The following is a 24,047-nucleotide window of genomic DNA, read 5'->3' as shown; positions in this document are numbered from 1 at the left end:
GTCTATTAGAGGAGCAGCCACAGAAGTGGGGCGACTTTCCTTTTACTGTTGATCTTCTAACTCAGATGTCAGCAGCCTACCTTATAACTCCAGTTTGTTCAGGGTGAAGTGGGGAGTGCATGTAGAGGGGGATTTATTTTCTCCACATTTTGGAAAATAAAGATCAAAGATGCTTTGGGAACCAGGAATGAGTTTCTGTTTTTAGTAGGACAGCGTGCATGAAAGAGAAGTTACAGCTTAGTCTTCTCTGGAGTTGGATGAAACTTGAAACCCGAGCGCAAAGTCTCCTTTAGCCACCGGATCAGCGAATCTTCCTCTTGGCAGAGGATGTAGTCTTGAGGAGCGCTGACAAAAGGCAGAGAGGAGACTGATTCTTGACAGAATGATTTCATCAGTTCAGGTATCTGGCCAAAGCAAACAGCTACAGCTCTGACAGAATTATCTCCCCTGCATCCAGATGGACTTCTAAAGCAAAAAAAAAAAAAAAAGAGGGCACCTTCAACACTGGTGGGCTTTTAGTGGGCCCTGATAGCTACACCACTTACTTCCTTATCGCTATTGCACCCCCTCACCCACAGCTCTCATAAAAGAGCTGCACCTGTGGAAGTGAACCTTCCTGTTTGGCTTGGACAGCTGAGTACTTCCTTTGGCTCCTTCCCCTCTCAAACACACCCTTCCCGTCTGAGCTCTGATGGTTCAGTTTGGATCTGTCTGGGTTGGAGCCAGAGCCTGGTGCCAAGTCAGCAATACTCCCTGCCCCCTTCTGTAGGTCAATGCTTACACTTAAGGCTTTGATCCATCTAAATCCTCCCCCACTGCACCAGCAAATCAATCTTTCGTAAAGACTGAAGTCTGTTTTCAAAAAGCTTTCCAGCTCCCTTGAACTTTTTACCTTTTCTTATAAAAGGTGGTTAAAACCACAAACTTCAATGTGTTTTATTGGGATTTTATGTGAGCAACCAACAGAAAGTATTGCAAAATTTTGAAGTAGAAGGAAGATCAATGATTTTTGAATTTGTTACAATAAAAAATCTGAAAAGCGCGGTTGGCACTTGTTTTCACACCGCTTTACTCTGATTCCCCCAAATAAAACTCACTGCAACCAACTGGCTTCAGAAGTCAACTAATTAGTAAATAAGATTTGACTTTTGTGTGATTTAACCTCAGTATAAAACCACCTGGTCTGTAAAGGCCTCAGAGGTTTGTTAGAGAACATTAGAGAACAAACAGCGCCATGAAGACCAGGGAACACCCAGGTCAGGGAGAACTTTGTGGAGAAGTTTAAAGCAGAGTTAGGTTATAAGACAAAATCCCAAGCTGTGAACATCTCACTATTCAACCCAAAAGTGTGGCACAACAGCATATCCACCAAAACATGGTCATCTACGAAAATTTACAGGTCAGTCAAAGGAAAACATTGATCACAGAAGCAGCAAAGAGGGCCATGGTGACTCTGGAGGAGCTGCAGAGATCCACAACTCAGAATCAGTTGATATTACATGTTTGTGTGCAGTTCTGTACACCGCAAATGTTGGCTTTCAAAAGAGTGGCAAGAAGAAAGCCCCATTTAAAGTTTGCCACAAGCTGTGTAGTGGGCACAGCACGAGGATAAAAGTCCTCTTGTTGTTGCCTAACAAGACAAAAGATGCAGTGTGGCACCCCTGAACATCTCATATTCATTGTGAGACATAATGGTGGCTGCATCATGCTATGGAGATGCTTTTCCTACCCTTATCCCACTAAAAGTGATTGAAGCTTGTGATTATAATGTGTCAAACTGAAAAGGTTCAAGGGGAATGATTACTTATGAAAGACAGTTAAGGATTATGAGATCAAAATACTTCATTTCTACCCTGTTCTATTTATTACCTATCCTGTCTTGACTGAGGGGCAAATGTAGTTTAGGGGCCAAGAAACTAAGAACATCTAAATGTTCAGCCAAACAATAAAATATACAGACACAAATATAAAGGCTTAATATGACGTAACGTCTTAAGGCTGTTATCATTTTCACTTTGCTGCAGCATAGGAAGTTGCCATAGAGATTGTCTATCAACATGAAAACACACGACCGTGTGTTGTACTTTCAAGGAATCACTTCAAGTTTTATCGCTGTGAGATGGATTTGTTTCCTGAATAATTAAACCCACTGGACTTGGTCCCAGATGATAAAAACACAGATTTAGAAAAAGCACAGCACCTCCATCTTTAAAAGACTGGTGACTGAGGAGTTTTAATGTACACACTGATGCACCCAAGGTCCATCCTTCAGACTAATTCCCTGTCCCTCTCTCTTCTCCAGATGTAGGAAAAGTTTATTGCATCTGCATGCCCAATCGGCCTGCTAGCCGGGACAGGATATCCTACAGGCTTATACCTCATGCTGCATAAATGTGAGGGCACATTCAGTGGGAGCATCACTTCCACTGATCTACACTAGAATAGGCGTCTGTGTTTTCCTGCATGCTGAGGGTGAAATTTATATATGGAGGAAAGAGGAAGAGTTGAGGCGCCTTTTATCAGGAAGAAAGAGCTTAATGAAACATGACACGGTTACAGAGCAGCCAGGAATGTTATGGCTACATGAAAAGTTTGAGGGGACAGGTGTCATTTCTGTAAAGATAACATCGAGGTTTCCAGCTGTCAAGTCTGATTAGTAGCTAAAACAACAACTTCTACTGTGCTGAGTGAATCTAATACTGGGGAATAAAGTTATTAGCAACAACTTTACACTATAGCTGATAATCTAGGATTAGGTGTGTCTAGATGTTTAGCCTTCAACAGTCAATAAACAGACACTACATGTCTAATAACTGCTAATAGTTAAGTAATAGATGAGACTGAACATCTACTATGCATCCTGTATTTACAAAGGACAGCCATAAAAACTAGCACAAAACAGATCCAGACTGGGACATCCCCAGATTTATGCTAAATTACTCGGAAACTGAGCAACAAACCCTGTATGTATTGTATAGGGCAGGGGTGTCCAATCTTTTTGTCATGTAGGCCAAAATCATCAAGTTAAAAGTACTTGAGTTTTCACAAAAAATTATATTGTGATTTTTTTTATCTGCTCAACAATAGACTAAGCATGTAATGTTATGCAAATAAATAAAGTGGTCAGATGTTTTGAAAGAAAGGGAAGTGTCGAAAGAAAAGGCATCTAGTTTGCAAATTCTTTTGAGCTCAATTGAACAAAAATAAGTAAAATTTTTTCTTTTCTTTTGAGTCACCTTTCCTTTAAAAGCGCTTGCTGTATTTTAGCCAAGTTTAATAAATTAAGTAAAAGCAGATTTGGGTGCACCAAATTCTGCTTTCCAGTAAGAATCACTGGATAAATGTTTTCCTATTTACTACAGAATTAAAGAGAATGCAAAAAGCTTGGTTTTTAAAAGATAAATACTTTGTGTTGTTCTTAACGTTTTCCACTGTGAGTAAATTTTTAACTGTTAAATAAAAACATAAGCCCGCACTTTGGACAGCCCCAGTATAGCGGATACAAGGGATGGGCAATTATATTGCTTATTGTTACATAAACAAATATAATCATATAGTAAAAAACCATTTTACCATAAAAATAATGATGCTAAGATTAAAAATTCCAGCGTTAAATAAACTGTATGATTGAGTTAGTTACTTTTACCTTTTGAATGGCTTTTCCACCGTTGCCTCCACAAAGTTGTCAACAGATGCTGTGTTTGTTTCAAATTGTTTACTGAATGCAATTATTGTGAACCATTTTACGGTACAGTAAACTACTAGATGCACCTTTGTAAGTTTTATTTTTACAACACTATTTGTTCTTGCCATGCTATGAGGATAAGAACGCTGTCAAAAACAATGTGTATGTAAGGACGGAAATGTGTGCATATTAGTCAATAGTTGTGCATAAGTAAAATCCAAAAGAGGTATTGTATATTTTCTCTATAAGAATACAAAATAAAATGTTACAGCTTCAAGAAATTACAAAGACAAAGTTCAAGTTTACAGTTGTGGTTTATTCTTTATGAATACAATATGCTATAACAGTTTGTGAATATGTTTTCTTGTCTATGAGAATACGAATTTACATCAGTGACTTGGCGTCACGTGATCTCAGGCGGGTTAGTGGAGCACAGAGTTAGTCGATTCGCGTTGCGCATGCGCTGTCACACTCCTCACCGCCAGTAAACGCAGTGCTGGAATGGGAGGTAATTCAGTCTAAAAGGAATATTAGGAACAGAGGGGAGATAGGGGGGAAATCAAGAGCATTATAAATAAAGCATTGTTCTAATTTTTATGAAATACAAAACTAAAACATAGAATATAGTGGGTGGAGTTATACAATAATGTACAGTAGGTGGCAGTATGCACCTCTGAATTTGTTGCGTACCGCCAGCAGAAGAAGAAGCAGCAGCACTAGCACCAAGATGATGGACCAAGAGCATATATTAACAACAGTAAGACATATATAAACTTTTTAACATTACCTGGTTTTGTACCGTAGTTTCTTGGTCCGTTCTTTTGACGCTAGTGCTGCTGCTTCTGCTTCTTCTGCTGGCGGTACGCAACAAATTCAGAGGTGCATACTGCCACCTACTGTACATTATTGTATAACTCCACCCACTATATTCTAATGTTTTAGTTTTGTATTTCATAAAAATAAGAACAATGCTTTATTTATAATGTTCTTGATTTCCCCCATATCTCCCCTCTGTTCCTAATATTCCTTTTAAACTGAATTATCTCCCATTGGCTTTTTCCGTCATCCAATCTCGGCACTGCGTTTACTGGCGGTGAGGAGTGTGACAGCGCATGCGCAACGCGAATCGACTAACTCTGTGCTTCACTAACCCACCTGAGATCACGTGACACCAAGTCGTTGATGTAAATTCGTATTCTCATAGACAAGAAATCATATTCACAAACTCTTATAGTATATTGTATTCATAAAGAATAAACCACAACTGTAAACTTGAACTTTGTCTTTGTAATTTCTTGAAGCTGTTTATTTTGTATTCTTATAGAGAAAATATACAATACCTCTTCTGGATTTTACTTATGCACAACTATTGACTAATATGCACACATTTCCATCTTTACATACACATTGTTTTTGACAGAGTTCATACCCCATACCATGCAATCTTAAGTCCATATTGTAAAATATAATTATTTAAACCTAATCTAAACCACAAATTTGTGTGAAATCAGGGCAAAGAGAAAATAAATGTATTATTAATAGTGTGTTACTATTTACCACATTGTTACATCACATTTTTGGAGCCATGAATACAAGCGAATGTTGTTTAAAAAAGCAAAACCTTTTCCGGGTTTTTCTTAATAAAAGATTTCAAGTATTTAACGATTTCAGGGTTCTTTAATCAAACTTGTTTTGCCAAAAAAAAAAGCCACATTTATTTAAGTGTGTCACAATCTGGTCGTCGTTACTAAGAACAATCTGGTCTGACATAGGAAGAATGTAGTTTGGCATCATCCAAATGAAACATAAAGCAGTTTTTTAAGGATCCCAATTTTTGGACAAGCTTAATAGTAAACAGTAATAAGAGTGATGTTTAGCTAGACATCTTCCTCTGAGCACGAGGTTGGACAGCAAAAATATATTTAGACAAATGCATATGGTTTTAAAAAAGTGACAAGACAAAGGTTTGACACACAGTCAAAATCGTTTGGCGAATCATTGACACATTTCACATCAAAGAAAAATGGTTATTAATCATTTGACAGACAGTCTGCTGTGAGAACAGAAATATGTAGGCAAAGGCTTTTATGCAGGAAGGGCAAATCTTCACAAACTATAAATAAATCAGCCAGGAGATAAAGGTCAGAAATATTCCCCCTTAGGGATAATTCAGGTGATACAGTGAGTTAAAATCAGAGTATAAAAGCAGATATCCATGTTCTGTAAACGTGGTTTGTATGCATTATTCATGTAAAACTTTCAGGCTTTTCTACTTATGGAGGATATCTCTATGGCGAGCAAGCTTCAAGGAATTAAGGAATCTGCAAAAACACAAGAAAGACAGACAGGCAGATTAGACGACAGAAGGAAGGAAGAAAGGAAAGATGGACACAAGGAAGGAAAGATGGACATAAGGAAGTAAGAAAGTAAAAAATTGAAGGAACGCAAGAAAATAAGGTAGAAGGATGGGAAGAAACGGGGGAGATGGAGTGACAGAAAGAAGGACACAAGGCAGGGATGTAGAGGAAAAAGTTACAAGACAACGAACAAGGAAGGAAGAAAGGACACAAAAAAGGGTGGAAGGAAGAATACAAGGAAGGATGGACTCATGTGAAAAACGTAATGACAAAGACAGAAGGAAAGAAAATGGGATAGGGAATATATCCTGGAAAATTTTCTCTATACATATCCAGGTCTGGAACATCTGCAGACCAGGTAGAAACCAAGTGAAAGCTGGCAGATGTTGATCTTTTTACCTTTTTCTTGCTGCAGTAGATTTGCCATTTCTTCTCTGCAGGCAGGGCGAACATGGCTTCCCTGTGTTTCTCTGTAAGGTCGAGCTCATCCTGCAAAGTGAGAAAAAGGTCTTCAAAATTCAACATCAACAACAGCATGGAGACACTGATGATCTGCCATTGATTACCGAGTTTGCAAATTTAGAAACATTCACATAAATCAATGTGTTTTTCCTGCAAAACAAAAACGTTTGCCAAAAGAGGCTCAAACAAATCTCATTTTAGCTGCAGATCAGTTTGCGTTGGCTGGTGTCTGTCACCGTAATTTCAGTCTGATTGTGAATTAAATCGGATCTCCTCCAGGCTTTGGACATGCGAATAATGGGGTAAAAAAGATGAGGCGTGGTTCGCATGTTCAGCATTTGGTAACAAACATCTGGAAACAACATGTGTCACAGTGTATGAGGTTCACAGAGGCACATATAAAAGGGTTCTGACAGGAAGTGTTCGGACTGAATAGCAGAGCCAATTTGGAAAACTGGGACGTATCAGTGAGTTATCTGCAAAAATGTCTGAGGTTTAACGTGAACGTTCAGCTGGAGATAACTGCCTCTAATTAGCTTCATGTGAAGGAGGTAATGAAAGGCATGAGAAAGCTCTTAAGCAATTTAGCACGAGAGACGATGTAATGAAGAATACAAATCAACTTTGGATGTACCTTGAAACAAAGATTAATAAGTTAATCTGTTTTAACTAACATACACTTCACAAGTGATTTGTGACAGTGTTCAAGACCTGCAAATCAATACGCGCCATAAGCAGTTTAACTATAATCAATCAGTATTGATAAATCCTGAGCCCTGTCTCACTGGACTATAGATTTAATGACTTTTTTTTTTTTTTTTTTATGAGGAACATTCAGATGCAGAAAAATTTGCTGCCACCAGTACGTCCAAAAGCCTAAAAATAAAAATGTCTTTTATTGCAGTAGCACCATCTCACAAAAAATCTTTGCAAAATCCAACCTTTAATTTGAGTAGAAGTCTCGCTTGCAAAATAGATCTTTAGATCTGGTTAAACAAAGGTTATTATTATAATTGGTACCCTTCCTGTTAACACATTTCCACATAGGACAACACTTTTGCTCTAACATTTCACAAGGTTGGGGCAAACAGAAACAGGGATCACTCTGGATCGTCCAGATTTTTACAGGATTTAGGTCTAGTGACTAAGATGACCATGACAGAAGGTTGATTCTGTGTCTGTGTTGATTAGGCCATATGTTTTGGATCTTTAAACTGTTAAATACACAATGGGGTCTTTTAATAGGATAATGATTGTGTTTAACTAGTAGTTCAGCTTAAAGCTCACTCTCTGAGCTGTACAATGCGGTGTGGTCGGGAATGCCACCCAAATCCCAAGGACGACTCACTTCCACCTTTACCGCTTTTCCCCCTCTGACCGCACTACAAACCTCCCTCTGCCAGGAAAAACATGTATAAAAGATGGTTTATCCCTTCTGCAATAGGGGCCCTGAACAAGCCATCATACTCAATTATTAATAGAAATAATGTGTAATGTTTTTCTGATTGTTTTCCTGTTGTAATACATGTTTTAACTAAGACCTTTGAAAGGAGAATTTGTGTTACTTTTGGGACAGAAGATAAAGCATGCCTATCTGTCTGTCTAGTATTTCAAAGAGTCCATAATGCCATCCACTCTAAGGGTGTATTCACACCAGGAGAGTCCTTTGGTCCGCTTGTTTGGTCCGGACCAAAAGAGGACTTTATTTTTACAATTTGTTGCGGTTCGCAATGCATGTGACGATCGTTGCTCCCATTGGACAGAAATGATGGGGGCGGGACAGAACACATACTTGGATATGTAGTTGGGTCGGATCAAGGTCGTTTTGTATTCACACCTGACACTTCGCAATAGATTGCCAAGGGTTTTGGAAGAGAAGCAGGCCCAGGGCATCACAGATCCTCTACTTTACTTAACATTTCTCAGGAGATGTTTCAGACCCACCTGTAGTTATCGTTGTCAAAAAGCTCAGTTTATCATTCATTTGACCAAGGCACACAATTACGTTTAAAACCACAGCAGAATTTAACAAACAATGTTTACCTCTGTGATGAGAAGTTAGAAAAAGTTTTTTTTTCTGAAATCACTCTGAAACAACCAAAGTGCACTGCATCTAGCAACTGAGATAGAGACTTGGTGAGCCCAAGATACCACTCTTTGCTGCAGCAAGCTTCAAAGATTATTTTCCCTTCCTTACCATTCTGCTCAGTGTGTACTTCGCTAAGGTAAACCTGGGTTTTTGACCAGCCCAGTGGCATGCTGTTTACAGAAATGGGCCTCTATTTCATGCCATTTTTGTACACTGTGGAAAAGGAAGGTCATGGATTACATGGTTCCACTTAAAATAATAATATGGATTTAGCTACATTCATTTTAAACGGGATAATAGAGCTGACAATAATGTATTAAACATGGGATTTTTTAAATCCAGTAAATAAAAGTACTCAAACAAAGAGTTGGATTTTTCTAAAATCTTTAGTGTAAGATTATGCTGTTGCAAAAAAATATCAGTTTATTTTAAGGCTTTTTCATTGATCTTGGTTGATTTATGATAAGTTCTGACCGAACTTAATGTATGATGGGGAAATAAGCTTGACCCTTACTCACTGTCATCATGCTCAATGGTTAGGTTTAACTGATTGTAATGGCAGATATGTCAACAAGTTTTCTCCCAGTATTAACCTTTTTTTCCCCATCCTATCAAACCTATTTAGGATGTACACAAAAAGGTCAGCTAGTGGCTGAGAAAAAGAAAGCACTCAGCTGTTGTCCTTGTGGTAAACAGAGCAACAGAAAGCCTCCTTGTCTTAACACTAAACTTACTCAATTATGTCTTCATATAGATCAACAGACAAAAACAAGCAATTAGCAGATGGAGCGGGCCGAGAAATAAAGAGCCCCTGAATGAGGCCCATTGATTTGCAAAGAGCCTACTGTGGCGGAAACCGTGGGGAAACCGGGCCAGGAGAGAGAGACGGGGGCTGGACAAATTAGAAGTGACAATAAGAAAGAAAGGAAAGCATGCTGGCCTGGTTACTCACAAGACATTGTAACTGTAAACGAGGAGAAAATTACACTTCAATTAGTAATGTCCTAAAATAAAAGTTGAGAGAATATTTTTAAATCCAAAGAGTTTCTTAATATGTTAAGGTTTATCTGCAAATACATACCTTTTTTGTTTTGGCTCATATAATTTAAATATTTTATCATCTGGCTATGCCATTGGATACTAATGTGACTTTTTCTACAATGCTGTCTTGTTTGAACCAAGCCAAATTGTTAGACTCTTCAGCACAAAAAAAGTGTGGCTTCTTGAGTGCATTAAAAGTCTTCAGATGGAGATAGATGAATGCATTTAGTTTAGCAGAAAGCACTAGATAAAGGGATCTTCTTAGTACGGCCTCCTGCTGGGTGCAGCAAGAAAACAATAGCAAGAAAGCACAGAAGCAATATCTTACCACCAACTCAGAGAACATGTTATCCAGCTCGTCATATCCGGGCATTGGCAGAGCTGGCTCCATGCTCTGCAGGGCAAAGTCGTCCCGCAGCTTGTAGGTAATCTCTGGGTGATCGTTGCTGTTAAAACAACAGAAGACAAAGGAGAGGCCACCCCGGCTGCCGCCGCCCCCGCGCTTCCGAGGAGCCATGGCTGGTGGACGTTTAGCGTTGATCAGGAAGGGAGGATGGGAGGCTTCCTCTGGGCCTCTTTACGGCCTCCTCCACCTCTCAGTTAGGCCTCCGTCAGAGAGCACTATGGACACAGAGGGAGGACAGGGTGAGGCTTTAACCGAGGCCCGCCAAAATCTGTTGGGAGGAAAGTCACAGAAGTGCCATAGATGTGTTTAATTAAATATCAGAATCATGGTTACAGAAGCTAACCAATTATTAGGATCAGCTTAAGACATATTACTTGAAGAGCACTCAGTAAAAAGACTAATATGTTTGGTTTTTTTTTTTTACATGAAATCCCCAACAACTGTACAAAAATACTCATTATGACCAAATAAACGTCTTTAAAGAGGATGAAGTTTATAAATGTAGAGCTTGAATCTCTGAACCTGGTAATGTTAAATGATGTCATTAAAAATCAATAAAAGATAATAAAAGGCAGCTAGCGGGTGACCCCGCTGTCTCCACTTTCTTCATTGTTGGCATCAGCCACCCTGAGAGGTACAGCGTATTGTTTTTCAGAAGAGGAGTCAATGTTTTTACAGACCATAGCATAGCCTCCAACAGCTGCAGTTTTACCAGTGATATTTGAAATGTTTGCAATTCTTGTTGGACTGTGGCTCCATCTGCCTACATGTTTATGAAGAGTAAAAATACATACATCAGCTGTCATAAATGAACATTACAGAAAAGGGCTGAGCATAAAAAACAAGCACTGCAAAATTTAGGTAGACTGCGAAATACAAATGATTACTATGTGTTTTGGGTTGTTTCTGACTTTGTGCTCCTTCACCTTTTTTGAACCTTTGTAGCTTTGGTCATTTGGTAGCTGAGGTCATCTGCCTTGGGCATTTTGTACTGACCACAGTACAATCATCAAACTTGATTTAAAGCCATTTTCCATCATCTGCTCAAAGTCTAATGTACGAAAATGACTTTATGTGACTTTAATTATATTGACCAGCAGGAGTTTCTTAAGAGGTGTCATACCCGTCATATTTGATAAAAACCAAGAACTAAAATAAATGGAAATCGGGGTAGTACACAATTTTTTTGAAATTAATCAACCATTAAAATGAATAATACATGCTGTTAGAGCATCGATGGGACAATTTGTCTCCAAAAATTTTGAAAATACTTAACATAAAGAACAAAACACAGATACACGGTGGTTTAAGGTCACAGATTTGACATGAAAGAGGCAAAATGGTGATGTGTGGGTAAGAAATGATTGAATGAAATTGCGTCAGCAAAAGCTACTGTATATAAAAAGACCAAAACCATTTTGATTATCTACAGGAATTTCTTCTAGGGTGTTTAGGGAAGTTATATTTGATGCATGTAAACCAAACAGCTCGAAAACAACAATTTGCATGGAATTGTATTTGAAACATTAATAACATCTCTTCCTCCACTATTACAAGTTCTGGTTTGAACAATGCTGTCCTTTAGTCATCCTACTCAGACCTGACATGAGCATCCTACTTAAAAAAGGGGAGAACAAACATGCAAAACAAACATAAAACTGCAGGATCTCTAACCTGCTGGTTGCCTTTAAATTCATGAAGCATCTCTGCTGTTTGGCAAATACAGCTAGGACGTCAGTATCTCACCATGGCAGCCCTGCAGCCTCCCTCCACGCTGTGAAGCAGGGTGTCATAAACCGCAGAGGGAGCGCTGACTCTGACCTACAGGAATTTCTGGTTGTCTTTTCTTGGTGACCAGATTTCTGCTGAGCCCAACCACACTCACCTTTTTGCAAAGATTTACTACATGCTGATGTCTACATCCAGACAGTATGAATCATAAACTGTGGAATTAATTTCTAAATCTACTCTGCTCAGGTCATGTCCTCTACTGTAATCAGAAAACTGCAGGACCGTATAGTCAGACAGTTGAGGTAGGGGCATACAGCCATATTTAATTGTTCTAAAGGGAAAGAAAAGAACATGTCCTAAGACAACCTCATCTATATAGAAAATACATGTTGTGGTCTAATCTGTATATTTAAGTTCTTCTATTTACAAGCAGTATTTTCAGAATAATTAGAACTTTTGGGTACAACATATTAGGTCTGTTTTTGAATGGGAGTCATTCTTATTATTTGTAGTTACCACAACTAATGAAAACAACAAAAGTTTAAAACTGGCTTCTGATTTTCAAAGTGTGGTAAAGGCTCAGTGCTTTTTTTAGTGCCTGGATCAACCTTCCGGATCAGTTTTACCTCAAAAACAGCAACTAAGGAATGGAGAATCTAGACTAGACTAAATGTAGCTTACTTGAAACACAGTTTGGGAACTTTACAACATTTAATAATGTCCTAAAATGTAGAGTTTTAATACTATGCTTGGCATTATAGACTGAGTTTAATAATCACTGGTCCAGTTCAACCTAAATTTAAAGTTGTCTAGAGACCAAACGTGTTCAAATGTTTTTTGGGTTTTAGAAAAGAAACCAACATGTGATGTCAAAGTAAGGATGAACCATACCAGTTTATTATAGATCATTGTAAAACTATGCACATTAGACTTTTGTGTTTAGAAATGTGAAGAGAAAACAATTTAAGAAAATTTTATTTTTTCCATGCATCCACAGTTTCCAGACATAAAAAATATATAAAAAGGCAAATTCCAGACTTTTCAAGACCGTATAGGAACCCCGTCATCTCCTCATTGCCTTGTGTCGTACATTACCCAGACACTCTTGTCATCCTGTCTGGAAGGCTCTGTTTTAGCTCCTGGAATCCTACTACAAAAGTTCTGCTTGGTCAGCTGGGCCATAAAAACTGAGGTTAACATGCATAACACTTACATTACTGTATGCCTCACCATCTGGAAGCAGCTTCCCAAATCCTACAAAAACGTTCATTAAAACCAGTAGTATAGAAACTCCTGTTTTCATGCATTCGTGGCATTATCCCTGTCATGCATGAAAACAGAGTAGCCCACATTTTTTAATGGTCTCTCAACTTTCTGCCATGCCTCTCCTGTCTGGGCATATAATTTAAGCTAACAGCTCTGTTATGAACTGAAAAATGTCACAGTTTCCTTAAAAATGAGGCAGCTTAAACATCAGTCTTAACAGCAAAGAAAGGCTTTGAGAAGTTTTTTTCTAATTGCTAATTTATGTAAAATAATTTTAAGATTAACATCCCAGCAGTTGTCTATAATTTATGAGGGAGGCCATTACTTTAGATTATGTTGCAGATTAACATATAGATGAATCAGCAGAGCTGCAGACAGGATAAAACCCGTTGGCTGCCGACACTTCACATGTGGTTTTATTAGGCCATACTTCAAATGCCATTTAATATTCATCCCACTCCCAAAATGTTAGCTGTATTAGCCAGAACCTAAAATAACTCCCCAAAGTTTGACACCATGTTAAAACATTAAAGTAATCCGCTTTCTTGACTCGTGAATCTGCTGTGACTCTTTGGTTTGCTTGTGAAGCTAACAAAACATTGAGCTCACATCATACTGGAGTAAGGAATGGAGGTCTGTGGTATCTACTCATTTAGCCAAGTCAAAAGGTAGGCTATGCCAAACTCACCAAAACAAACATGACACTGATAAGATGGCATCAACAGTGTGTCTGAATTACAAGGGTTGGTCTGTTCAAACTTCAGATTCTCTAACTCCTTACTAGATAGTTTACTTTTTCAAAATGCCACAAAAGTCTGCAATGGCTGTTTACCAAGATTTTGACAAAGTTATGGTCTGAAAAGTGATAGAATACTATACAACGGCTTAAGATCATTTTAATGAGATGTCAGAGAAAGGGCAAGAGTGACCAGTTTCTCTACTTGTATGGAGTTAAAATGCTGCCCCTCCCCCACCCGTTGATGAAAGACAACTACTACGTAAATCACATTTCGGCTGTTTGGATATATTTCCAATTACCAAAAACACTGGGTCATGTTATTGAAGCTAAAGAAGTGCCACCAATTACTCTTATTAGTAAAAACCCCAGTTAGACTTTAAGTGGCAAGTCTGTAAAGAAGCAGACTGCAGGCTAGCTACAAGAGCAGGTATCCGACTAGTACGTTAAAATCAACTTGTTATACTTGTGTTATTCTATTAAGAGCAGCACAATAAAAAGTTTGAATTTTCTGAAAAAATAAGCTGTTGAAAACTGCCTTGCTTCTTTGCCAAATTGGTTCCCTCCATGTCATACCCAGATGTTGCGATTTTGTTCCTTTCAACTTCCATTTTGCACCCATAAAAGATGATTTTGTACCCATGTACTTAAACTCTGCATATCAGTTTATTTCCCTTTGCAGTTTTGTACTTTAAAGAATAATTGAATAGTCATAAAAATGTTGCAATTTAATGTTTAATTAGCTGTATATTATTTTCTAAAAACTTTATACTATACCACGTTAACATTTACTTTGGTTCTTTTTCGTTTGGACCAGTTGGCTCATATGAAAATAGACAAATTATGATCCCAGATCATACCAAAATCATTACAGGTGACCTTCTGTTGGTACGTGTTTTCTACTAGCAGTCTACTTTAGGTTTAGCTAGGCCAAAACCACATTGGTATGAAATTGCAAAGGTGTAAAATGACCAGCACCAGTGGTTTAAAGGTAGGTGTATTACTACTGAGAATTTCCCCGTTTGGTACATACATGTATACCAAATCAAACCAGAAAAAAAAAATTTTTTTGTCGGAAATTGTAAACATCTTCTGTTCATGGTTGATTAAAATAAAAAATAAAAAAAAAAAAAAAAAAAGATTTGTTACATTTTGGCTTTTTGTCTCGACTGAAATGTATTTAAAATGTATCGAACCTTGATTTCTGTATACCTTTACATCCCAAACCAGCTCTAATTGAAAACTAGTACCAATAAAATAACACCTATAATACTCAGTATGTTATATCATTTTAGCAATAGTTGGAAAAATCGTTACTTAGAGTCAAACACAAAGTCCTGCTGTGTTACTTTGTGTCTAGTCTGTTAAGACTAAGAAATATATCAAGAGGTTCTACCAGAAACTTTACACAGTGGCCTACTTCACCACTGCTCTCCGGAGGCCAATAAACTCCACAGCAAAAATAATCTTAGGTTTGTAAGAACTATTAATGTGCTAATATAGATACTCCTCAGACTTTGCACTTCCTTCAACCAGATGACCACATGTGGGATAAAGTACACAGCAGCTCCCTCTTCCTTACGCCCTGAATAGTGTATTTATTTTGACACATCCTCGATGTTTCAGAATGGACTACTGGAGGTCTCAGCAGCAGCTGCTTGGCTTCACACTCACCATCTATTCTGGCATGAAGGGAAGAAGATATTCAAAGCCCTCTTTGACCATATTAGTACAAAACACCACCCTTCTTTTCCATTAGCTAAAGCCCGCTGTAAGCTTTGTGTAAAGTTGTGAGCCATATAAAGCCACAGGAACTGGTACAAGGTACACAGAGACAGTGTCACTGCAGAGGCTCTGTTTGTATGCTGTCACTGTTTAACCTGGGAGACCTGTGTGCTCAGACATTAGCCCCAGAGGTTGCCTGACAGTCGGTCAAGGTTTCCAACAAATAAACAGGCTTGTTGAAACTGGACGACATTGTTCTCAAAGCCAGGTGAGCCCTGTGACCCTGAACAACACCCATAAAGAGACATCTTCCACCGTCAGCTGCCCTAACAGTTCATCTCACAGTTTTAGCTCCTGAATGTGCAGGCAAGCTTTTTAAAATGACCCTTAGCTGTCCAAGCATTACCATTTACCAGCACTTAGTGCTCTTTGGGAATTATTCTTTTAGATAGGCATGTTTGAAATGTGAAAAGGCTGAAAGCTGATGGTGATGCCATGCAACAGCTGCATTTTTCATATAATCAAGAAGAATGCTGTTTATACCACCAGAAATCAACTCTTGGACCAGGCCACAGTAGAAGGGCCATGCTCCTGCTTACAGAACAATTCTTGTGCTCCTTAATTCATGCACATTTAACGAGACCCCGCCTGCCTATATCCAGACACTTCTCTGTTTGTTTGAGGGAGACTTCAGTCTTTGGATGGTTTTATTGTTTTCTTGACCATGTGGTTTGGCGGATGACCTGGCAGAGGTCCAAACTGTAAAAAGAATCCCAGTGTTTGTGAGCTCGTGCATGGTGCCTGCCTGGGACCCCCTATTAAAACTCTCAAAACTGTCAGGTCTGTTGGAGGAAAAGCAGAAGTTGAGAAGAACATCTTAAACTAAACACAGAGACCCACACCTTACCAGACATGTGATGAGAAGAATAAGGAGCGAGGGTTTTAAGATGACCTGACACTTTTCATACAACGGTCTCCTTCCAGATTTTGCCTTTTTTCATTTCATTCCCATCTTATTTAGACTGAGTCTCCTGTCAATAACTGCAGACAAATGAATGCTCATCTTAAGGGGATTTGATTTTCTGTTCTATAAATAACAATTTATTCAAGGCTATATGAGACAGTGACACTACAAATAACAATAAAACTATAATAAATTGTATAAAATGTTTACATAAATACACTGTATAGTTGTATCAGTCCCAGAAAAAAAACATAATTAGGTTGATCTGTGTATAATTTAAAAATAGTAAAAAGGTCATTTTTGGGGATGATGACTCTTCGTGAGCATGTGCTCGACTTGGAGCAAGAATTCAACCTTGGACAGAGAACATAGTGGATAGCTGTGTAGTGGAAACAGATGTGTGAAATACCTTCTTCTACACTAGCTGGCATCTCTCAGTAGTTTCTGACTGATTAGTTTTAATTTTTTTAAATATACAGTGACCATAATCTGCTAATATTGTACCTCACATGTATGCTGTCTGTAAAATATAGAGATAAACTGTTTACTGTAGCATCAGACAGAGGAAAGTGGCAGCAGATTGAATGACAATCAGTAAAGGTATTTCACAGTAGAATTGCTTGTTATTGATTTGTTTCAAAAGCACAACACAATATCTGTTATGTTTTGACACTTACTTATGCAACAATCTGTTTCTGCAAAAAGATCTTGAGTAAACTTCAGAGATATTAAGACGTGATGTGGTAACTGAAAAATTTATCTTATTGCAATCAGTGAAGCCACCATGCATAGGTGCGGCTGTTACTGCTGGAAGAAGACTCAATGATCAGTCAGGTATTTAAAAATGAAGTCCATATTGTTCATGCAAAATTCCAGACTTTTCCAGATTGATTTTCCAGAGTTCCCAGTCCTTTATGTTTATTTAAATATATAAAATACTAAGCTTCACTAAAAATTTATGACAAATATTTCAACAGCAGGCAAGCACTAAATATAGAACAGAAACTGTAGAGTAAAACGAGAGAAAGAGAGAAAAAGAAAGAGTTTCTCTGTTTTGTCCTTATAGGCTCTCATATGGAACATGTCAGACTTGTTGTTAGCAGCCTTCTGGAAATCTGAATTAGAACCAGAATCTTTGTTGAGTTTGTGTGCACAAACAAATAATATAACTTCGGTTTCCAGCACTCACATCATGCCGAAATTACCTAGAAATACATAAACTTTAGACACAAAAATAAGGATAAAAGAGTAGGTAAGGATATACAATCTTAAAGGAATACACAGGGAGACTGTGCTAATAATAATGCTAGCAACACTAATTGCTAATACCAGATGCTAAAAACTGTTTAAAATGTGAATTCTTCACATACACACAGTGAGGTCACTTTTGCTCATAATGTAAATAATTCATATTTTCCAATGTTTTGTCTTATTTTAGTTCAGAATTGGCTAAAATCGGGATCAGCAGGCAAAATCTTCACAAAAATCTGAAAAAAGAAATCTGCCACAGAGTTCTGTTTGCTGAATCTCTGCAGTATTAAGCTTTCTCCCCCCAATCTCAGATTATAATTTCGAGGGTCTGAATGAAAATTACATTAAGTTGTTAAAAGAGATAAAGATCTTGGCCCGTATTCACAGAGATTCACAGAGTCCTCTCAAAGAACTCCTATTTTAGCCTAAACATCCTGGCAAGGACTCTGATTCTGTGCGCTGCTGAGAGCGACTCTGAGCGAGGAGACAACAGAAATTCCTCTTAGTGAGGAGGTGTGGTTGACCCAGTTACTAGGTGTGACGCTGTCCTCTAAGAGCTGTGATTGGTTGTTAAAAGAAAACAACAAAAAAAACAACGCTCCTAATAATCAATGGAGAGAAATTAACCGATGACAGAATTTAGACCTGATTCAGAAATGTGTAAATCATGATAAAACTTTGATTAAATTAATTGTCACACAGCATCAAAATGTTTGAACATAGCTTATTTATGTGCTTGTCATTTTGATTTGCTTATTATGTTTACTCGCCATGCTGGTCGTTTTCAAACTGCATCTTCTTCATATTAATTCATTTCATGTTAATATTAAAATTCAGCATTTTACTGTGATCTGCTTCTTGTATAATAAGGTTTAGTTTAGTAAAATGAGCAAAATAAAATGGAGAAAATAAGGTGGAGAAAACTGAACTGAACAGAGGAGCAGAGCCTGCTGGTGGAGGAGAACAGAGGGGTGTTGAAAGGTAAATTTGGTCCTGGGATTACGGTGCGAACAGTTATTCCCAGCAGATCAATGCGTCGTTCCCTCTGCTTTGAGCACCAGTCTGGAACGGGAGCAGCTCTGGTTCCTGCTGTGATCAGAAGCTAGAGAGGAGATAGCAGCAAACCAAAGAACGTTTCTACAGACGGGGAGCGTTGTAGATGACCATTTAGGCTGCTGACATCATTATGTACAATACAGCAAATACTTATTCACATCATTTACATCTTCCTTCTATTTATATAGTGCTTAGATTAATGTCCTGTTGTCTAGAGTTTGTATTTATGTAAATATTTTTTTTCGAGTTTTTCCAATTTTTTCCAAATTTATTTTATGAAAACATTTTACAGACAGCAAAATTTTAAATAATTTTGTACTATATTTGTAATTTTGTTCACTTTTTATGCATGGTTATTCATTATTGTTTCTATTATTTATATTTATATTATCTTTCCTAATATTACCTTACTAGAGGTAAACCTTTAATCTGTCCTGCCACTGAAACTATTTAATTTCCCCCTAGGGGGATGATAAACTTTATCTTATACCTATATTAATAATTGTAAGATTGCTATAGACGTTTATGTGCTCATTTACTCGACTATTAAGGGGTTGGATCCCTGCGTGATTGAGTTGGTAGCGTTTTATTAATTCACTGTTAATCATTGTTAGGAGAATATCTCTCCTTTCTCTCGGTCTTCCTACCATCTTCTCTGATTAACACACTCTTAGGCTCACTAAAAGTCCTCCTGAATACTTTTAACATTTCCTCACGTTAGGAGCTCTCTAAGGCGTAAGATGCTTTGTGAAAAACTTTTATCTCACCAAGGGAACATTGTAAGAAAAATCTTAAAATTCAAGGATTTTTCTTAGAAAGACGTCACTAGAAGCTACTTTTAGTCTTAGGATTCTTTGTGAATATAGGGCCGGGTTATAACCCTATGGAAATTTTTCATAAGCATCTAAATGAAAGAAATATAATTTTATAGCTGAAGCCGTGTTATGGGAAGACCAGGAAGGTTTTAAAGTGCCCTGAATATTAATCTTTTTGGATTTGGGATGAATCATAACATTTTATGATCATATCATCAAAGCATACAGTGCCTTGCAAAAATACTTTGCCCCCTTGAACTTTTCAACCTCTTGCCACATTTCAGGCTTCAAACATAAAGACATAAAATTCTAATTTTTTGTGAAGAATCAACAACAAGTGGGACACAATTGTGAAGTGGAATGAAATTTATTGGATGTGTCAAACATTTTTAACAAATAAAAAACTGAAAAGTGGGGCGTGCAATATTATTCGGCCCCCTTGTGTTAATACTTTGTAGCTCCACCATTTGCTGCAATTACAGCTGCAAGTCACTTGGGGTTTGTCTCTATCAGTTTTGCACATCGAAAGACTGAAATTCTTGCCCATTCTTCCTTGCAAAACAGCTGGAGCTCAGTGAGGTTGGATGGAGAGCGTTCGTGAACAGCAGTCTTCAGCTCTTTCCACAGATTCTCGATTGGATTCAGGTCTGGACTTTGACTTGGCCATTCCAACACCTGGATACGTTTATTTGTGAACCATTCCATTGTAGATTTGGCTTTATGTTTTGGATCATTGTCTTGTTGGAAGATAAATCTCCGTCCCAGTCTCAGGTCTCTTGCAGACTCCAACAGGTTTTCTTCCAGAATGGTCCTGTATTTGGCCCCATCCATCTTCCCATCAATTTTGACCATCTTCTCTGTCCCTGCTGACGAAAAGCAGGCCCAAACCATGATGCTGCCACCACCATGTTTGACAGTGGGGATGGTGTGTTCAGGGTGATGAGCTGTGTTGCTTTTACACCAAACATATCGTTTTGCATTGTGGCCAAACAGTTTGATTTTGGTTTCATCTGACCAGAGCACCTTCTTCCACATGTTTGGTGTGTCTCCCAGGTGGCTTGTGGCAAACTTTAAACGAGACTTTTTATGGATATCTTTGAGAAATGGCTTTCTTCTTTCCACTCTTCCATAAAGGCCAGATTTGTGCAGTGTACGACTGATTTTTGTCCTATGGACAGACTCTCCCACCTCAGCTGTAGATCTCTGCAGTTCATCCAGAGTGATCATGGGCCTCTTGGCTGCATCTCTGATCAGTCTTCTCCTTGTTCGAGATGAAAGTTTAGAGGGACGGCCGGGTCTTGGTAGATTTGCAGTGGTCTGATACTCCTTCCATTTCAATATGATAACTTGTACAGTGCTCCTTGGGATGTTTAAAGCTTGGGAAATCTTTTTGTATCCAAATCCGGCTTTAAACTTCTCCACAACAATATCTCGGACCTGACTGGTGTGTTCCTTGGTCTTCATGATGCTCTCTGCGCTTTGAACAGAACCCTGAGACTATCACAGAGCAGGTGCATTTATACGGAGACTTGATTACACACAGGTGGATTCTATTCATCATCATCAGTCTTTTGGGACAACATTGGATCATTCAGAGATCCTCACTGAACTTCTGAAGTGAGTTTGCTGCACTGAAAGTAAAGAGGCCGAATAATATTGCATGCCCCACTTTTCAGTTTTTTATTTGTTAAAAAAGTTTTACACATCCAATAAATTTTATTCCACTTCACGATTTTGTCCCACTTGTTGTTGATTCTTCACAAAAAATTTGAATTTTATATCTTTATGTTTTAAGCCTGAAATGTGGCAAGAGGTTGACCAGTTCAAGGGTACCGAGTACTTTCGCAAGGCACTATCAACAGTGGGGTTCAAGAATACAGTTGCACTTCACTCCCATATGTACATTTTAAATCTAATGAGGGTGCTGTGTATCTTACAGATTATCAAAACCAAGCCCATGTGAAGATATTCCATAGTAAATCAACAAATATAGTGATATTTAATGCCACATTGGTGCCCAAGTTTTGTGAACAGCCTGATCACACATTCAGCTTTTTTGCGACCAACGAGGTAATGGTGGACAGAGAACACAATGCGTGAACAAAGACAGACCTGAGCCATGACAGCATCGCTGGCTGGAAGGTTAGCAGATTAAAATCAATCACATCTCTCTGATAGCTGAGAGTTGGCAGGACTGTCTGGCCAACAGCATTACAGCAGCAGTCTGGCTCAGATAGTAAGGTGCTACCGTGCATTTGAATTACATGATTGTGTGTTGAAATGTGGCTGTGGTATAGCCTCTGGAGCATTAATGTCACATGGTTGAGAGAGCTGAAGGGGCTCTCGGATTACAGGATTAACATACAGGGGAGTGAGGAAGGGTGATACCAGCACAGGAGCAGACAAAGGAAGCATTTCTTCTAACAACAGAAACATTTTGCCTACATGGCAGAGGGTTAAAAACGGTCTACTCATTTACAACTTTTAGTTGTTGCAAAGTTAGTCTGAGCCCAGACTATTTTTGTAAAAAGTACCTTCACGCTACACCTCCATGTACTTTAGAGTACAGCTTTGTTTGAAATAAAACCAAATGTTGCCAAGATAGTTTAGGTACAATCATAAGACTCAAAATAACAAATTAAAAGTCAGAAATAGGGATGATTATGATTTTGCAGTGGGTCTCCATTAAAAAGACAAGGAAGTGTCTGCCGTTTCAAAACTTGTAAATTCTTTTAGCCCTCTTACATAAAGGTAATTCAATTTTTAGCCCATCTTTCCTCATTAAGAAACCTCAAAATCTTCACACATATCCTCGGCACACAGAAACACCACAGGTTGGATGAGCTCTGCTGGAGGCGAGCCTGTTTCCAGCAGCCAGAGGTTTTCAAACAGAAAGAGGAGGGACATAAAGACTGCGAAGCAAACTAATCAACTCTGAGAGGTCACTGTTCATGCTATAAATGAATGTTGGAGCAACAATCAGTTGTAGCTGGAGCTCCTGACATGTTTTACCTATAGGAGGCAAGAGATTTATTTCATCAACAAAGGATTGTGCAAATTGTGCTGATAAGCAGATAATCTTTGATGTTTGTTGCTTTGGAAATACTGAACATCATTGAGTCTATTAAACCTTTTATCCCTAAAGAGAAGTGCTTAAGTGGAAGCCTCCCAATTTAGATTATAAATGACAAGTTTATCATAGCATTAAATTTGCTGCTACAGATTAAAATAACGCAAAAGTTTAATTAAAGAATGGGAATAAAAAAAAATGTAGAGAGGACAGAGGTTAAAAAGCAGGTTTAAAGGCTGTTTCTTTTTTTGTTTTCTTTTTTTTTTTACAGACAACGTTGTCAAGCGAGTTCTCCATTAGCAAAATAGGTTTGCAAATTCAGCCTTAATACAACTGAATTTATTCGGTTTTTAATTAAAGTAACCATCTATAGCCTGCTGTTAATACTTTGTGCAGCCCCCCTTTGCCATTATCACAACACTTTGTGGTCTAAAACATTTCACAAGATTGGGGCATAAAGAGAGACTATTTCTCTTTGCACAATTTTTCTGGATTGTCCATAGTGGATTCTTTCCTGTGCTCTCTTCTCTTCAGCTCACCTGAATGATTTTCTACGGGTTTTAGGTCTGAAATGAGCTGTCCCCAGTAAACCATTTCTGTGTTAATTTGGTCATTTGGTTTGGATCATAATCCAGCTGAAAGACCTAATGGCAATGTACTTTTAGTTTTTCTGGTAGATTGCATTAGAATTTTGCTTAAGATGTCCTGGTGTTTCAAAGAGTTCAGATGCCACGGACTTAAACAAGATTCCCAGATCCTCCATGACAGTGTTTTTCACTCAATTACTCTTGGTTTCAGTGCAAACCTACCTTGAATGCTTACTCTACCTAAGTAGAGTTTAGCAAGATCCACATGTTTGCATTTGCGATGGTAGGACCAGCTACTGGCTGGCATGTAGACAGCATCTAATGGTTATGGAAACTTGGTGACCCTAAGACACAACTCTTTGTTTCAGTTCTTCAATAGTGGACTGAGATTATGTTTAAAATAAATAAATGATGTCTCCTCATCCAGTTTACTGACCAGCAGTTAAAAGAAATAGACCCCTGTGCTGTCTGATAATTGTAGCACAGGGAATAAGGAAGTTCATAGAAACTAATACTTTTTACAAAGCATTAATTAGAGATGCTTTTGTTATATTTATTATTATTATATTCAGTTTTAGTGGTAACTGCTGAATTTGTTATTATCAAAAGGGTTGAATTTTTCCAATATTTTCCAGATATGGAGCTGCAACAAAAGATGCATTAATTTTAAGGCTTCTGACACATCTTTATGGTGTCAATAAATGTGGGTGGTACAGTGTAATATATCCTCTAGACACCCAGCATTGGGAGAGAAATTTGTATTATTATCTGGTAAGTGTGTGCTTCTTTCATCTTTAGAGGTAACT

General features: G+C 38.1%; 1 protein-coding gene across 5 annotated transcripts in view; it reads right to left on the bottom strand.

The window, feature by feature from the left end:
- Window positions 1-24,047, bottom strand: part of LOC124881892 (disheveled-associated activator of morphogenesis 1-like) — a 57,321-nt gene that overhangs the window by 16,616 nt on the left and 16,658 nt on the right. For 4 of the 5 annotated variants that reach the window (XM_047387790.1, XM_047387789.1, XM_047387793.1 and 1 more), the window contains exons 2-3: window positions 9,963-10,255; window positions 6,442-6,531 (exon numbers count right to left, since the gene is read on the bottom strand). In XM_047387790.1, coding sequence (XP_047243746.1) covers window positions 6,442-6,531; window positions 9,963-10,151 — 279 coding nt within the window. In that variant the 5' untranslated portion in view covers window positions 10,152-10,255. Of the gene's footprint in view, window positions 1-6,441; window positions 6,532-9,962; window positions 10,309-24,047 lie in introns of all 5 variants that reach the window. The other variant, XM_047387791.1, reaches the window with a different exon arrangement.

Source organism: Girardinichthys multiradiatus, chromosome 15, assembly GCF_021462225.1.
Source record: "Girardinichthys multiradiatus isolate DD_20200921_A chromosome 15, DD_fGirMul_XY1, whole genome shotgun sequence".
Lineage (NCBI taxonomy): Eukaryota > Metazoa > Chordata > Actinopteri > Cyprinodontiformes > Goodeidae > Girardinichthys > Girardinichthys multiradiatus.
This window is presented reverse-complemented; position numbering and strand designations above follow the sequence as displayed.